At 33.8% G+C, this 18,338-nt stretch overlaps 1 protein-coding gene across 8 annotated transcripts; it reads left to right on the top strand.

Annotated features, from left to right (window-relative positions):
• Positions 1-1,422: 1,422 nt before the first annotated feature.
• On the top strand, positions 1,423-17,888 carry LOC111516074 (Helix-loop-helix protein delilah taxi). Of its 8 annotated transcripts, none has more exons than XM_023172356.2 (2): positions 1,423-1,732; positions 16,988-17,888. In XM_023172356.2, the coding sequence occupies exon 2, from the start codon at positions 17,016-17,018 to the stop codon at positions 17,673-17,675; it is 660 nt and encodes a 219-aa protein (XP_023028124.2). In that variant the 5' UTR covers positions 1,423-1,732; positions 16,988-17,015; the 3' UTR covers positions 17,676-17,888. The 8 variants fall into 8 exon arrangements, with proteins under 8 accessions (XP_023028124.2, XP_023028309.2, XP_074038262.1 ...); XM_023172541.2 differs by lacking the exon at positions 1,423-1,732 and adding an exon at positions 8,246-8,265; XM_074182161.1 differs by lacking the exon at positions 1,423-1,732 and adding an exon at positions 13,519-13,551.
• Positions 17,889-18,338: the final 450 nt, after the last annotated feature.

The raw sequence follows: 18,338 nt of genomic DNA, 5'->3' as shown, positions 1-18,338 counted from the left end.
CTTCGTGGGCAAAACAATAGCAGAATCAATACTTCTAATCGCTCTGAATTGAATGATTCCGTACAGTCTATCTCGTCTTGGGTTGAAAATATTTTGCTGGAAAAATCCACACTTGTTTACTTTGTAGTAAATGTAACAAAAACGTATGTGAATTTCTGAAACTTCAACTAGCGTTTTCCAATATGAGTAATAACAGTCCGTGCATAGCTTATTGTTGAATCATCTGTTATAGGGAAACAAGTCTAGCTGAGGCAGCAGTCAATCTAATAATAACACTGATGATCTTCAAACATGACTCAATCTCTGATGGAAGCACCAAACTCTTACGAAGGTTCGAAATAGATGAACACTTCAATCTAGCAGACCACTATTATAATATTCATGCAGTCATTGTTCACTGTGGTTCTGGCGTTGATTCTGGTCATTATTACGCCTTGGTCAAAGACGAAACGGACTGGTTTAAGTTTGACGAGTGTTCTGGCGATGTATTGAATTTATTTGAGCCCCTGGAGACAGCCTACATTTTGTTTTATGAGAGAGAGGACATTGACAGATCCAGATCTTCAAATGATGTGGTGCTGCAGGTTTTTCCTGCAGCTAAAAAAGCAAATGCACCACTTGAATCAATAAAGTCCTCCCGGAGCGCCAATTAATTTTTGTAGTTGTTTTATAATTTCATGATTTGTATTTTGGAAGTGTTATTACATCGTTGAAAAATTCGATATTTCACTATATCAAGAAAAATGGACCTAGCGATAATCTTATAAAGAGTTTGTTCATCGCAAAATGGTTCCACATGAACATTTTAAATAAGGAGAGTATCAGTATCTTTCAACTGAAATTTTCCAAAAACGAGGTAATAAATAAAAAAGAAGAGAAACACTATCCTCAGAAGGATTCGTAAAGAGCGACAAGGTGTGAAATTTCAGATAGCTGGAAATTAATACCACGGACACATTTACCCAATGGTTGTGAATAAATTCCTCCTGAACGTACTTGAATAAACGGTAAATTATCTGAAATGATTATTTCTGATGCCGACCAGCGTTGTTTAGCAGTCTGTTTAATATCTCACTCAACACACTAACCTCATTCCCTTTTTGGTAACTTGAATAAAAAAGGAGAACCATAATAATATTAATGTAATTTGTCCAAGAATATCGATGCAATTCTAAACGAGAATTACTCTCGAAAACAGGTTAGTAGGCGCCACGATTACGAAACAAATTAAGGGTATTTAGGATCAGGAGACTTCCCATTGAAAAAAAATAACTTGATCTGTCGATCTCGCCATATAAATTCTCAATCACTCCTTATAGGGTATGTATATCTTATATAACAATGTTTCTTCATTGCCAGAATATGACTGAGTCATAGTGGTGGTAGTGGGAGGCATCTACACACGGCTTCGATGCATAGCCAAGACCTCCACAGTGAACATTGCGGGGTCCATTGGCCAGCATCTCAAGTCAGTATAGAGTTGGAAACCGCGCGTTCTTAGCAGAAGATCGCAATATTTTGAAAGACTCTCAGGCCGGCGATTTTGTGAACAGTTTCGTGGCGAGGATGTACTGATTACATTCCAGTGGGAAAGACTTTCCGAATGTGGTCACACTTCTGAATTGCAAAGTGCAAGATAAGTTTCGTAAAAGGAGATGTTTCCTTGCAAGGCATAATTCTTGCCTAAGACGGTGTTTACGTTCCTGGACGATACGGACACTTCCTTATATAGGTACCTTTTTATTTTCATTCTTGTTGCGAGAATCAATCGGTTGGCCGTATAAGGCTCTTCAGATATACCGTTCAAATTGTACTTCAATTTAGAGACGGTTAGGGCATCAAAAAATAGACGCATTTTTTATCACTTTTCGTTTATTTATATTTGATGTGAGTAAAACAAAATATAACCCCCCATTCTTTAAATATTCATCAGAACCGTTCTTAGCAAAATGACTCTTATGCAGGAAATCCAAATTGAAGGCTTTGCATAGGGATCATAACGGATATAGAGAGTAGATTAAATCGTGGAAAAATTGCATATTATCGGATTCTATTCGATACCAAAAGGTCGACTTTATCTCTTTTGGTTCCGAAGATATACGGAAAAACTACAAAATTGCATACTATATTTTTTACTTTATCCTCATTATAATAATAAATTTTCACAATATAGGTCTTATTTCCAATATTGGACTAGTACTCCACACTATTTCACAACGCAATTTATACAAATTGTCGACCTTAATTAATAGAGATTACTAATTGGTAAACAGGTAGTTTCCAGAACAGGTAACAAGCATATAGAAAACAGATAAATTATTGTTACTTATAATTCGACAAGTTCTAAGAAATTTTTCATGAAAATAAATTTAAAAGTGGTGAGGAGTTTACTTCTTGTTGGTCTTATGATGCGCTGTTTGGAACCTTTGGTGTAGTAATGAATATTACTGGAGTTTTTCCCAACACCAAATCGTTATTTTTAACACCTCAAAACGTGTTTCGATCACCAAGTGATCATCTTCAAGAGGAAGATTAAACTGAAAATTAATCTTCCTCTTGAAGATGTTCACTTGGTGATCGAAACACGTGTCGAGGTGTTAAAAAAAATAACGATTTGGTGTTGGGAAAAAACTCCAGTAATATTATTGTTGGTCGTTCAATAGAAAGTTCTAGCAGGTTTAATCTTTGTGCTTTATTTTCTGTATATGTAGTACGTCGTTGTTTATGTCGAAGTGGTTATTTTTCAACAGTTAAATCCAAAGGTGAATTCATTTTTTCTTCAACTCTGACATCTTTTGTTCTTGGGGATTCTGGTTTTGAACTTTTCAGATATTCTTCCAATATAAACTTTTGGACACGAACCACATTTCAGCTTGTAGACACCTGATTTGATGTACTTGTCGAGGTTGGATTTGTTGTTTTGTACTTATGATGCACTGTTTGGAACCTTTGGTGTAGTAATGAATATTACTGGAGTTTTTCCCGACACCAAACCATTATTTCAACACCTCGACACGTGTTTCGATCACCAAGTGATCATCTTCAAGAGGAAGATGATCACCAAGTGATCATTTGATGATCATCTTCCTCTTAAAGGAGAAAAAACTCCAGTAATATTGTTGTTTTGCATTGTCTCTGTCTACCTATCTAAGGTGTTAACAATCTTGAATGCTATGTTCATGTTCCGTTTGATTAGTAGTCTACTTATTTTTTCTGATGCCTCTCCTATTAATGTCAGTGTTTTAAAAGTATTATTTTTGATTTGAGGGTTTCCTTGTTTAACGGCTTGTTTGAATAGTTTTCCGTTGAGGATATGATGAATCATGTCCAGATTTAAGTTGTTATTTTCTGCTATCCGTTTTATCAAATTAGTTCTTCACAATAATTCTACAGACTCATTAGTATAAGTGTTTGAAATCTGTTTCTGTTTGAAATATGTTTTTTCGTCAACCAGCTGTCGCACCGCTACGATCGACAACCCTCAGAAGTCGAAACTTGTGCTAGCTAAGGACTAACGAGGTCTTACCTTTCAACGTGTGATTCCTAACACGGGTTGGACGATAGCAAGTGAAAATCGATCGTTCAACCTGAGGCTTCAACCACCGACCAACACGGCGGTCGATTTGAATGACTGAACAAAGCACCCTCGTCGAACCGACCGGCTACCGACCGACCTGTATCAACAAAAAAATTTTTAACTTCGTATAAACTTCAAATTAGGACCTATAAATTTTATTTCTCATTCATCAGGAAAGACAAAATGCATATTTTCTTGGTAGAATCATCGAAGATCGGTTGAACTGGGTACAGTCACGTAGATTATGTACTTCATAAGCTCTATAGAGCTGTGTTTGTCCTACAACAACTCAAAACAATGACCAATCTAAACGTGTTGAAAATATGTCACTTTTCTTTATTTCATTCTATACCATTATATGGTATTCTACTTTGGGGCAACTCAAATAATTCAATAATGGTATTCCGATATCAGAAAAACCCATAGGCATTTTGGCAAATGTAGAATACATAGATCATTGTCATCAAAACTTTATTTAGTTTACTATTATGCCGGTAACTTTATTATACAAATACATCGTTTTGTTAGAGATATATAAAAACATAAACAAATTTAAGATCTGTTGAATCCCCAACTGCAGAGACTAGTTGTTAACAACAAAAATTCTCTCAACCTAAATTTTTATAATATTCTTGATAAATCCAAAACAGTCATCAAAAAGTTTCTAGAAATGTTTGTACAATACCTATTATGGAATACTTGAAATACCCATAACATATTATCTTTTAGTATCAAATGATTATTTGGTCAGCCAATAATTATTTTCAAATAATAATTTTTATGTGTTATTTATATGTATTCATTTTATGTGTTCATTTCATTTTTATTGAAATATTTTTTATGAACTGTGAACTGCCATAACTGTATTCATACGTAACATTGTTATATGAAACTCAACTCTACTCTACAATGAAAAATGTCAAGCGTTTGATGATTCAGTATTTATAAATTCAATTGTTGTGATTTGCCAGTTGGAATAAGGATGACTTTGAAAATGATTCAAATTGATATTTTTGGTGTCAACGGTATCGACTACTTCGGTCATTAGACTCGTGTTATTATGGGTTCGCAATGTTAATAACTCTCCAAGCCACCTAGGGAGCATTGTGGCTGTTCGCAGTTCATCAGCCATGTAACGTTGCAAAATTTTCCCAATTTCAACTAGATAAATTCTCTCGAGAAAAATATCATCTACAATACCCCTCATCTACAATACCCTTACTTATATATAATATAATAATATTATAAAGCAGAAAAAGTGTAGGTTAAGAATGAACGAAAACCAAGATAAATATAGTTCAATACCACCAATTCAGGAAGAATTTCGGAAAGATTTTCAAGGAACTATAGGTATGAAGGTGGTATTTAAAACAAGTCATACACTACAGAGCCCAGAGCTTTTTAGGAAATCCAAAGGACAAAGTCGAGAATTAGGAAAAGTCTGGAGCAAATGATCCATTGGAATCAATGAAGTCGCCCCGGAGTGCCAATTAATGTTTGTTGTTGTTTTATAACTTCATGATTTGAATTGTATACTACAAAACCATTCCATAGACTGTAGTTCATTAGGATTAGTTGGACAAGTTAACAACAACAGGCATTTTGATGCGTGTGTAGATGAGAGTGTAGAAATAAGTAAACATAATAATATCATGAATAACGATGGTGGACCAATACCTAATAGTATACTATATAGCTTGTTGAAATAATATATTATTTATCAGATAAGGCAACATGTATAATCAATTTAAGAAAATTAAGACGGAGTTACTCGTACCTAGCAGAGGTATCTATGGTATGAATAAGAACAATACTGTATGTAATTTAATTTAATCTTCCTCTTGAAGATGATCACTTGGTGATCGAAACACGTGCCGAGGTGTTAAACATAACGGTTTGGTGTTGGGATAAAACTCCAGTACTCCAGTTGGGATAAAACAACAGTAGGTACATCGCAAGTACGTTGAATCAATGTTAGAACATTAAAAAAATTGAGGAATAAAATTTGAAGATTAATGTTTCAATAGTTATTCTGCTATTCTGGGCAGAGAGAAAATCAACAAATCAAAGATCATGAAAATTGATCCGGCCATTAAAAGTTTTTTATTATGGATTTCTCAAAGAATTTCATTTGAAGATTTTTGTTGTAAAATCTAAATTGTCGATATAAAAAAACGTTACTGTTCTACAATAACAAATAAAGAATATACTTTTTCTCAAAGTGAATATTTTGATAAAAAACTGAAATCATGAGAAATTAGGAAAGTAATTTAATTGCATTTTATAATAGTTACTCGGTCAGAAAACAGAAAAAACGGTTTTCCATTATTGGTATACAATGGGTGGGTATGCGAAGTATGCTTTCTGTAATTTTTTTTGACAGTCCCATTTCAGATCTTACCCCAGAAATGCTTCACTTTTCTTCTGGGGTGAGATATGCAATCTATATCGGTTTGCCCTAGTCGTGCCACTTTATTTCAGTGTTCTTTCTCATGATGATTCTCTCACTATATTACCCTTTTAACATTTCCTAGAAAAATTCCAGCTTAAGAATTAAACGAAATTAGCAGTGTTTCTTCATGATATCTATATTAAAATTAGAAAGAGACAAGTTATTGATTTGAAATGAGTAAATACAAAAACTAATTTGTACCTACTACATGGTATGTGTTTTTTTAAATATAGATCCCTTCGAAAAAAGCAATAATTCAACCCAAGGTATCAAAAATTTACTTCAATAAATTAGCTCTATCAACTGCATAGTGAATTTGTGAACTACTAAAATAATATATTATTGTTTCTATTTAAGGTGACTGAGGTTTTATGTTGATGATGTTCTTCCAGCGATTAACATTATTCTCCCATAAAAAATACTGTTGGTAATAGACCCAAAAGCAACTTTAGAATCAGTTTCTGCAACATAATTTATTTATTAATTCACTGTACCAACACCTCAGGATGAATAGGCGTATGGGATAAACATATCTATAGGTACTAAGGAGAAAATACATAACTATCTCTTTTAGCAAATTTATTTGAATTGCACGGTTGTTTATCATTTTCCATCTCCTGAAAATATATTTTTCAAGTTTATGAAACGCTATGTATGACTCACGTGTTACACCTAACTGTACCCCAAACCTTACTTAACCTTTCATTTCACAAAAATGTATCGGGGTTATCAAACCGACATCAATCCAGTGAAAGATTAAGTCAATCTGTCACTCCAAGTAACAAATTCTGCATGAGTATTGAAATTGATTGCTTTGTTGAACAAATATATTATAAGTTTTGTGTTACACCAAAAAGTACGAACATATATGGATATGCTTGCCCCATTTGCCCATAAAAGAAGGGTTCGAGAAAGTATCAAGTTCCGATATGGTATAATCAGTATCCGAAACCTCTGTCGAGATTACGATATCTTAGAGGTGAGGCTGTTAAAATGTTTTTCAACACCGTCAGTAGATATAACCAATAAATGACTTTTCACTTTCTAAGAGCTGCATTCATGATATCGAATATGAGAAAAAATAGTCTTTCTCAAATACTTTTTAAACGACATCTTTTTTTGTGAAGGACTCAAAATTTTATACTATTTTTTGGGTTTTATAACCTTCCGTAATCTGAAAAAATAAAAGCTAAATCAATAGAGAATCTGCCGGTCGGTAGCCAGGCGGTTCGACGTGGGTGCTTTGTTCACTCACTCGAATTGACTGCCGCCTTGGTCGGTGGTTCAAGCCCCAAGGTTGAACGGTCGATTTTCACTTGCTATCGACCAATCCGTGTTGGAAATCACGTTAAAAGGTAAGATCTCATTAGTCCTTAGCTCGCACAGGTTTCGACTTCTGAGGGTTGTCGTTCGTAGGGGTGCGATAGCTGGTTAACGGGAAAACTGATTTTTTATTTAAACATATTTTAAAGATATTGAACACCTGAAAAGTTCATAAATTTTGCTTAAAAATAAAAAAAAATCAATTGAAAAAATTAAATATTGATACTTAGTCTTCTTAAGTGGTTGACGTTTCCTAAAACAATCCTTTTCCGTTTTCGAAACCCGTATTCATTATGAAAATCTCGCAAACTGTGATACTTATTTCTAATTTCTTTTGACTTGTGCCGCACTGTATCGTACAAAAAACCTACCTTCATGCAATGGTGTCATGAAAAATTTCAAGCGACCTTTCCCTTGTTTAACAAATGATTGACAGAAACTTCCAACATTTTTGTCAAAGAATGTTTTAGTTAGTACTTAGTCTTCATTAAAATGAGAACGAGCCAAATACCTATTTTGTACATTGTTAATGATTTTGACATACAAATATATTGCATACTTGGTACATGGTTAGTTTCAACCGAGGTCAGCTGCATGGATGCGTGTATTTTATTTCCAATCAATACGTTTAAATCAGCAATTAGATAATATATGAAACAAATAGTTTTCAATCTTGTTTTGCAGGCGGGGTTTCAAAGGATTATTTCAACTCGACGGTAGATGAACATAAATTGCATTTTTATTCAATTGATAGTAATTTAATATAATAGGAAATGGATAATTATAGACTTTAGGAGTGGTGAGATCATTACGAATAGAAACAGAAGGAGATAATTTACTATTCCGTCCCTGTGTGGGTTTGTAAAAAGTGGTGCCCCTAATCAAATTCAACAATTTGATTATTAGTTAAATAGTAAGTCAAAACAATTTAGGTATGTTACAATTATTTCATTTATTTTTTCCCCTTGAACCGTTCTTTGAACAAATCCTCGAACAATTCTCAATCTATGAGAAAATAAATAGTTCTGGTAATTGCCCAGCATGCTATTGGCCGAGAAAATAGTTATTTTCCGAAAGTTATTTATACCAGAATTTACTGTATAGGTACGTTGGGACAAAATAATGTTTCAAGATTTCATTTCGAAATTTTTATTTTCTTATACATATAATTAAATCAGCAATCCTCCTCTTCTGCAGGAACTTCTATGTCGGGAGCATTCTCAAACAGAAATTTAATTGTTTTCTACCTCACGTGAAGTACCTATTTAATATTTTTGAAGAAAATATTTCTCTTTGCTATTCGTTGAAAGATGGTTTTATAACATTATTTCAGTTGAAATGTATGGAACGCCGTTTTACTTTTTATTGTCACAAATATTCATTCCTCAATTTATTCAACTAACAATTTATTTGTTTGAATTAAATTGATTCATGCATTTGTTCGACACATTAAAAACGATTGTTCCCAAAATTTGTTCTATTTCAAATGACACTTGATTTAAAATGTTACATGAATTAATTTGTTTGATGAAAAGTTGCGAACAGTTATAATATAGATTCATTGTTTGAAATTTTTGGAAGTAAATGTTTGTCATATATACTTTTTTTGTAACTATTGAATAATTTACTACAATTTCTGTGAAACATGATGAAATTGTTTGTTGATAATTATAGTTACATGAATTAAAACGATTGTTGATAATTTTAATTCGGCGCTGGCATCGAGCGGATTCTTGCAGAAGCTGAATTTTTAAATCTGGCAACATGATAGTCTAGTGATAGTAACACAATATTCCGTCCGACCGCAGCGGCGAATAAAATTATCAACATTCAATTCATGTATCACCTAAAAACAACAATCAAAACAATTCATTTTTACAAAATACCAATAGAAAGTAAAACGGCGTTCCACGCCTTTTTATTAATATTCCTTTGAAATGAGTTGAATTATTTTGTTTGTTGAATTTCAGTGATGCATGAATTAAATTGATAGTTGATAAATAATTTTTATTGGGCGCCACAGTTGAACTACGTTTTGACATACTATAAATGAACTAGCATTTTGCCATATGTAGCACTTGAAATTCTTGATAAATCCGCTCGATACCAGCGCCGAATTAAAATTATCAACAATCGTTTTAAACGTATCTTTCAAATACAACAATGAATGAACAGTGAATTACCTTTAATTTGCTCATTAATATTTTGAGCTATGAATGGTTTTATTATTCTTTGCTGACTGATTGAATCTTAGCATTACTCTTAGGGGTGTTGTGAACATGGTATATTTTCACTGATCTGCTTGCTTTTATCAAAATCGGTATATTTTTTAAGGAAAAAATACAAGCACCACAGGAAAATCCTTGAGAAAAACCTGAGGTCAAACATATCATAAAATACTCACTCGTCTCATATTTCTTTTTATTATCACATTTTTTGGAATTAAAATTCTGAGGTTATGAAATTGAATGCATGGAATAAAAAAATAGGCAGTCTTAGTTGTCTCCATGGTGGAAATAATAAAATAATGAATTAATTTACATACATTATAACTTACTCGTTAATCGATTTCTTTTTCAATGAAATTAATTCATAGAATGAAATAGCATAGGAGTAGTGTCTTGAATGAATTCAATCACGACTATGATGTGTTACATTTGGAAAAGAAAGGTTCAAACTCAATGTTTTGGAATGTTTGGAAATCAATAGATTTGAGAATTCCTAAAATCATCTGACTGACCAACTAGAATTAAATGCTCCCCGTTTATTGTATCATTTTTCTAATGTGGAAATCGGTAGGTAATTATATTTGTCTAACATAATTCTAAAATGATTTGAAATCTCTGAAAGAACAAATAAAATTAAAATGAATAGCTCCATTGTGGAGCTGATGGAAGGTTTTACCCTGTTGATGTGCTAAGGAAAGGTGTCTAGTCCTGTATTCCAATGGTTTCATACTGTGAAGGTTTCGTCAACGTATCTCAAACAGACTCGGGACTTTTCTGGTGGGGAACCAGAAAAGATCAAACTCATAAAACAAGTCAATGAAGAAAACCGTATGGACATGTGGGAAAACCTAAACATCCATAAATTGAAAAGTCATAATTCACTTATCGAGGACAAATACAAGTCAAAACACAACAAGACCTAACATTTAATATTCTACACAATACAATACATATTCCTAGAAACAATGAACAAAATATATTACCTGATGCAACCCAAATACAGGCAAATTTAGAGGCGTTAAAAGTGTTTAGGGCGTTCTAACCTATAAAAAAAACAAACAAGGAGATAAAACGTTCAGTTTGAGTAGAGCCATGAAGATGATAGCACAGCCTGGTATCGCATGTAATAACTAGAAGTTATTAAAGTTTCAAATCCTTTTTGTAAACATATCTGTTCAAAATATGTTTTTCCGTTAATCAGCTGTTGCCCCATACGAACGATGACTCTCAGAAGTTGTGCGAGCTCAGGACTATCGGGGTCTTACCTTTTAACGTGTGATTCCTAACACGGTTGCAGAATCATTCCAGCTTCAACCAGATAAATTCTCTCGAGAAAAATATCTGGTCGAGGCGGGAATCGAACCCAAGGTCTTCCGATCGTGAGTCGGGCTCACTACAACCGCGGCCAATTCCACAACTTCCAGGTCCTCGTCTTCGGATAGCTTCCTCTGTATGGTTTGAAGTGCTTCTTCGAAACTGATTGATTGATCTTGCTCCGTGACTTCAATTGCCTCTAGTAATTCGGCAAATTGCCTTGAATCCTTCACAAAACATGAAGTTTTTTCTTGTAGTGGTTGTATAATTGGAAGTTAAAATCTGGACAAGTTTTGATTAGCTGAATCTCTGAAACTAATGATAGGTCTGAGCGGAACACCCTTTTTGTAGATGTTGGGCAGTCCAGACAGGAGAGAAGGCTTAATGTGGTGCGGTGTCAGCGATGATCTATCCTTTTCCGAAAAATAGACTTGATGTTTTTTCAAAGTCTGGTCAACTTCCTTTCAATTGATGCAGTAAGGTTCTGTACAATCTTCGTTTATTGACCCTTCTGACGGACATTCAGAGCTCTTCGTTTTCCATCGCTTATGTCAGATTTTGGAACTGGTTCTCGATCCAGCCCTTCTCTGATTTTCCATATAAATTCTTCTGCTTCGGTCTGGCATCGGTCTTCAAGAAACTTTAAATACTATTAAAATCATATCAGACAATGGAAGTCGGAACTAGTGAAATTCACCATGAAACATTGTCAACAACTTTCAAACAAACTTTGGTAATTATAGTTATTATATAAACTCAGGAAATTTTCATTTATTACATGTAAAATGTCTTTCTAATGTTTAAATTTGTAATTAGGTGAAATTATTACCTAAGTCATTAAGTAAGAAGAACATCAATCATATGATTCAATTATATGAAGCACTAATTACTTAAGTATAAATTAGTAGTATAAACACGCACCAGAAAGCGGTTGTATAGTGAAACTGTCCATTAAACATCTCACAGTACAGAATATTACTGGAGTTTTTTCCCAACAACAAATCGTTATTTTTAACACCTCAACACGTGTTTCGATCACCAAGTGATCATCTTCAAAGAGGAAGATTAAAACTAGAAACTAATGCGAGCTAACCCTATTTATGCTATATAGGTAACCGATTCAGGTAAACCATCCAGGAGTACCAACAATCTAATCTAAATTGTAAAATTAATTTAGGTTGGTATACCTGTATGGTTGGTTTGCTTCGAATGCTAAATATTGAGTCATGTGTTGTTAATAATCTCCGAAATGGTTTTTTTGTTACTTCAAACCTTTCGGCAAAGAAACCTGAAAAACTGGTTCTGGTTCTCAGCCACCCCTCACAATTCTCGGCTATTTTTATATCAGTTCTCGGCCATCCAAAAATCTGTCTCAATAAGTTGGTATACCTATAATTCTTTATAATTATATTCGTTAATGTTAACTATAGAATGTTTATGAGATCACCCCTTTGGTCCTAAAACTTTACCACTAGATGGACATAGGGCGAAACCAGACTCATCTCCATTTAAAATTCTTCTAGTATATAAGAGAATTCATTATCTTTCAAAAACTGTTACAGATTGTTCTGTAACTGCTGCCCGAGCTTTATTGATTCCCTCAGCTTCCCTGAGAGATATCTCTGGATTCCTTTTCATGAAGTTCATATACCAGGTTTGTTTTGGTGCTCTCTTTTTAAATAAATTTAGACCAGAATCTGCATTTATTTTCCAGTAGCATCTGTTTCTTTATGGGAAACCCACATTCAGCTAGATCGAGTACCCATTTTTTAATTCGTTCTTTCCTTTGAACGGTCAATAGTGGTGGTGGTCCTGGTCTTCTCAACTCATCCGGTACTCTCCCTGTCAGCCTGTCCTGAATTGTTGCCCTTGGGACATTGAATCTTCTACTGGCTTCTCTTATCTTCATTTTATATTAACTCTGACTTCATGCAAGGCATTTTTCAAATCTTCTTCAGAGTATTTTGGTACATTATTAGCCGCGTTTTTGGCCTAGGTCGAGTTACCACAGAGTCTTTAGTTCTGATTCTATTTCTTTCAGATCTAGCAATTCAATTGAAAGGCAAATATTAAATGTTTTAACTAATTCCCGTCCCCTTTGGCCGGAAACCAAAAAGTAATATTTTTTTTATACTGGTTCGCGGCCACTGAAAATTTCAAATTAAAAGTCGTTTTTGGGTCAGTGACATGAAAAAAATCACCTTTTTAAACCCTTTAGAATAATCTCCAATATATTACATGCATTTTAAATGAAAAAGTCATAAAATACTTACTATTTCGTCCATTGACTCCACTTAAAACTTTCCTAATTCAGACACACGTGTGTTATCTCTTCCTCAGACATACAAGAACTAAACATTTTTTCGCTAATCTCAACCCTTACCGTATTGGATAAACATAAGATGCCGAGAACTAGTTTAACTGTGGTAATAAGCTAAGATAACTCATTTCTTTCAATATTTCGCTTTAAATGATTAAAAGGCCGAGAACTAGTGCTGGCCGGATAACCAGTACACTTACCATACGTCACTTGAATATTTTAACGTAGGTACTTTTGTTGCACCCTATATAGTATGGACATACTAATTGTATCACCTCATAGGTTTGTGTTGGTAAGTTTGCTTTGGAAGGTCGACAATACTAAAAAACAACAATACGTAGGTCATTTTCAATTACATATTGACAAATATTTTTCAGTATCTACAAAAACAAAAAACTAAAACATCGATATGATCTCTCATTTGCCTCGTAACATCGAAAACAGCGAGATCTCAATTCTCCGAACGGCATCATCTTAAGAGCCGTCATAAAAATGTCATCGATATTTTAACATTAAGTTATGAATACCAATCACGAGTTTATAAATTTCCTTTGCACAATTTCCTGGTCTCGAAGAGACGACAAAACGATTTTAGGCGCCAAACCTGTCATGCACGACGAAGTCCCAAGAAGGTTATGTTGAAATATTATCATAATAAGGTGAACGCCAAGACGTGGGCATCACTGCCTACTTTATTCCGGACACACCTCGCACATCAACCTACGGACTGCATATCCAGGAGCCCGATTTGATACGAGATTTCACTATAAACCTTTCCAGCGTTTCTTCTTAAATTTCTTTCGTGTCTTATTTGTAATAATAACACAATTCACGAAAGTGAGCTATGGATCGGGTCGAATTTATGTGAAAGATAAATAAGGGCGTCATTTGTGTTTTCTGTTTTACTTGTTCAAGGATATATGCCCGTGAAAGAAGTGTGGGCAGTCGATATGTGGGCTGTTGAAAAACTTGAACAAGTTGGAGTAATTGAACGGATTTGTGGCCGTCGTAGGAAGAACATTCGCCAGCAGAGCTGAACTCACCTGAAGCAATATCGAATACTCATTCATACGACTTGTATGAGGTTTTCAAAATAAGAGATAGGAAACTGATTATGTACCGCACACGGAGAATTTTGGACGTGAGGTTGCATATTTGTTGAATAATAATAGAAACAGTCTTGATTTCATATGAAACCATGAACTGTAGCCCATGAATAATAACGGGTGTTTCTTTTTTAATGTTACTTTTTGTGACAATACTTTTTTTTGTGAAACCCACTTTTGAAAATAACCTAATAGGTTTATTACGAACTTATGAAGAGCTGCCTCAGATTAAAAATAATTACTTACTGAGCTATGTCATGGAATTGGCCGAGTTTGATGGAAATCCATAACGTGTACGCTGTCTTTTCGAAAAATAAGATGTATTTTCATTTTTCTCAAAAAATATTTGTTTATTTATCAATTTCTAGTGTGTTCCCTTCAAAGTAGACCTCAGAAACAATACATTTAGTCCAGCGTTTTTACCAATTCTCGAACAATTCTGATACCTATGCACTTCTAGGTATGTTCTGAGCTCTCTCTCCGATTCAGTTTTTATCTACTCAATCGTCGATAATTGCTGCCCTTTCATGGATCTCTTCAATCTTGGGAACAGAAAAAAGTTGCAGGGGGTCAAATCTGGTGAATACGGTGGCTGAGGACTGGTTACGGTGTTGTTTTGTGAAAAGCTTGGACTATTTGTTAACATTTTTATGACTCAGAATTCGATCATCGTATGCCAGTGTCAACATTTCAAGTGTTTTCAGCACTTAATTCCATTTTTCACACAAAATTTTATGTAAATTCTTTGATTCGTTTTTTTCGATAGCAGAAAATCGCCGAACACTTCTAACTTTCATACTTCTCACCAACTAACTGAACATGCTTAACAGCTGAAACTGTGAAAATATGTTCGAGACAAGTGTACCAACATAAAACAAATCGCTAATCCAATGTACGTATCCCGCAAAATTTAAAAATGGTCCTTATTTTTTCAACAGTCTACGTATTCAGGTAATACTTTGTGAGATTTTCACTGGGCGGTTTGCGTAGTTTAGTATAAAAATGCTTGAGGAAGCTATTGCTTAGCGAAACACGTGTTGTGGTTTTGCAAACTGGCCAGTGAAAATCTCAAAATGAAGTGTTACTTCAATAAGTACTGAGTAATAAGTAGTAATAAACACTCTGAAGAATGTTACAGAACGAAAAAGTGCTTGGGTTTATATTCTCGCTTTGTTTGAGAGCAGTCATATTTCAATCCAAAGATTATGTTTGCTGATGAAATGGCGATACTCTATAAAAAAAGAAAATGGGCAAATCCGTGGAATGAAACTACTCTAAAGAGTACATTCCACTGATAAATACCATAATTCAACAATAAATAGTGGAAAAAAACATGCTATATCTATCAGTAGCTCACATTATACCTATCCCAAGTACACGGTCAGTTCAGTTTGAAGAAAGAACTGGAAAGGCAAAAAATAAGATCAAGAAACATTAATGAAAACAACATGAGCACCAAGAAAGTAAAAGAACGAAAAAGAAAATACGAACAAGAAATAAAGAAAAAAGAACAAAATATATGAAATGATATCTGAAATGTATTTCCCAATATTAAGCCAACTATTGAAACAGGAATTTTTATATTTTCTTACTATTTGTCTAGTTTAAGATTACTTTCAATTCCATGAAAAAGTTTTATTCATATAGCGAAGGTTTGAATCCTTGCATGGATTCCATTCAAACGTCAATTTAATTCACCACCGAAATGGAGGTAAATAATTGAGTAGGTAAATATTCTACACTTGACTATTAATAAACATACTTTTGCGATTTTCCACAAACCATTTTGAACGGACATTGTCTTATATAATTCCGTGACACAAAATCTTGTCTGGGATATCTTAAAAAATAATTAGTTTATCAAGTGAAATTAAATTCATTTCAAAACATGTTCGAAATGCAGAAAAAAGTGAATTTTAGGTGAGAAAATGTGACCGAATTGTCAGAGTTTTTCGATTCGAATACTTATATTTGCTCCCTGCATTTTCTATGGCGAAAATAGATAAACCAATCAAAAATATTTGTAATTATTAGTAGATATAATGACAACATTTTCGAAAATTCTACCATAAATTTAGCCGCAAAATTTTCAGTTGTTCACGTTAATATTGTTGCTGATCAATTTCTATGTTAATTTAAAAGTTTCTACTTGTGGTTAAAATGAATCAGTAATAATAATAATAGTTCACTAAGAAAAAAATAGTCAATGATTGTTCACCTTATTTTCAATTTGTATAATATTAGATAATAGTAGTGTATTGGTACCAATTTTTTTAACGATTGATTCGTTTGTGGGAGATAATATTGCTTTTCCAGGCATTATCGCACAAAACTAACCTATATGTATTGATATGTATACGACATGTATGTACGACATATGTATGTTTGTCATATCATCAATATCAATAATATTCGTACCATTTGCAAAACCAGTTTTTTTTTTCAAAAATACAGACGTTTACAACTGCAGAGTAGACATTGTCAAAGAAAGTGAAGCAGTGTTCTACTTGTTCAAACTCACCGCCTTTTGATAATATTTACCGCAGTTGTAGACGAAAAATCAAGAGTAAAAAACCTACAGACACAGCCAACAAATCTGAAAAAATATCTACTATAGTTGCCTGCGACCTTGAATATTTACGTACTCACATATTCTATTTGTTTCAGACTGACTAATTCGAAGTATCCAAAAAGTATGATTCAGTACGACAAAGAACTTTCGGAAAGACTGGGACTATCATTGGATGGCCAACCAAGCTACACCGACTCTAACAATAACGCTGGTTCTGACCAATCATTCAGCGATAAATATTCCCTCAGGCCGAGAGCTTTGAGAAGAAATATCATAAAAGAAGATACGGAAGAAGCCATAATTAGAAACAAATGTCGAAATAAAAAGCAGAAACAGAAAGCAGCACCCTTGAGTAAATACCGAAGGAAAACCGCCAATGCTCGGGAGAGGGGCAGGATGCGAGAAATCAACCAGGCATTTGAAACCTTGCGAAAGGTAGTCCCGCAAATTTCAGCATCTCAGGAACAGAATGAAAAACTGACGAAAATAACGACCCTCAGATTGGCGATGAAATATATATCGACACTATCGGCCGCTTTGACAGATCCAAATTCACCGGAGGACTTATTTTCTGACTGGTCGGAGCTAGGAACTTTCTTGTTGGAATCTGACGGAGAATCGATGGCGTTACAAAGTGATATGTCTGACCATTCTCTCACTTCGCCAGATTTTGGTATTGATTTTTCCAGTGACTCTTTGAATACTTTAGATTTTTCCCCCCTGAGTACTGATCTCTCAGTGAGCTTATCCCCTTTTGACCAATTTTTGCCAGATTTTAGTTAACATCTATTTTTCGAATATGCTATTAACGTCCCGTATTTAGTTGTATACTGTTGTTTATATGACGACAATGTGATTTGCTGTCAAATCTTCCGGATACTAACTTATAAGTAGCATTTAATTCAACTCTCGTAAAAACAGCTTTACACAATCAAATTCCTCTAATATTTAAAAATGTATTTTACTGATAAGAACAATAAATGAATTTTTATATTTTGTGTGATTATTCATTAGAAAAATTGCAGTAATCTATGATGCATCAATATAGGATATTATAAGTAATTCAATATTTGTCAGAAAAATATTAATAGTTCTATACTGATGGATTTTGTTTCAAATACTATGTAATTTAATAAATTGATGGATGTAGCCGTTACTACGTGGTAGGAAATCATAATGAAGAAAAGAGAAATGAAAATTTCTATGTTTTTTACCACTTTTTATCTTTCCTTCATTATAGTATTTAACTTTTTTGACTTCATTCTCGCTATGTACCAGTTTCCATGTTAAAGGTAATTCCGTGTAACTTCACCCATACGGTAGTAGTTACATATTAAAGCTTGGCTATGTAGCAGACCACTAAGGGTTATCCTCTTCATCTTAGATAAAGCAGATTTAAGTATTCTGTCATTATGATCACATCTTACTAAGGTAATCCAAGATCAA

This window comes from Leptinotarsa decemlineata, unplaced genomic scaffold (genome assembly GCF_025532065.1).
Source record: "Leptinotarsa decemlineata unplaced genomic scaffold, Ldec_3_MD MMD2_tig00026328_RagTag_RagTag, whole genome shotgun sequence".
NCBI classification, from domain to species: Eukaryota; Metazoa; Arthropoda; class Insecta; order Coleoptera; family Chrysomelidae; genus Leptinotarsa; species Leptinotarsa decemlineata.
Note: the sequence above shows the minus strand (reverse complement) of the source record. Positions and strands in the feature narration are given on the sequence as shown.

What these genes read in the sequence shown, in the direction of transcription:
- LOC111516074 (XM_023172292.2), top strand. Translation starts at nt 13,734, where the DNA reads ATGAATACCAATCACGAGTTTATAAATTTCCTTTGCACAATTTCCTGG. An exon ending in CACGACGAAGTCCCAAGAAG is followed by an intron (nt 13,847 to 16,987) that starts GTTATGTTGAAA and finishes TATTTGTTTCAG; the next exon opens with ACTGACTAATTCGAAGTATC.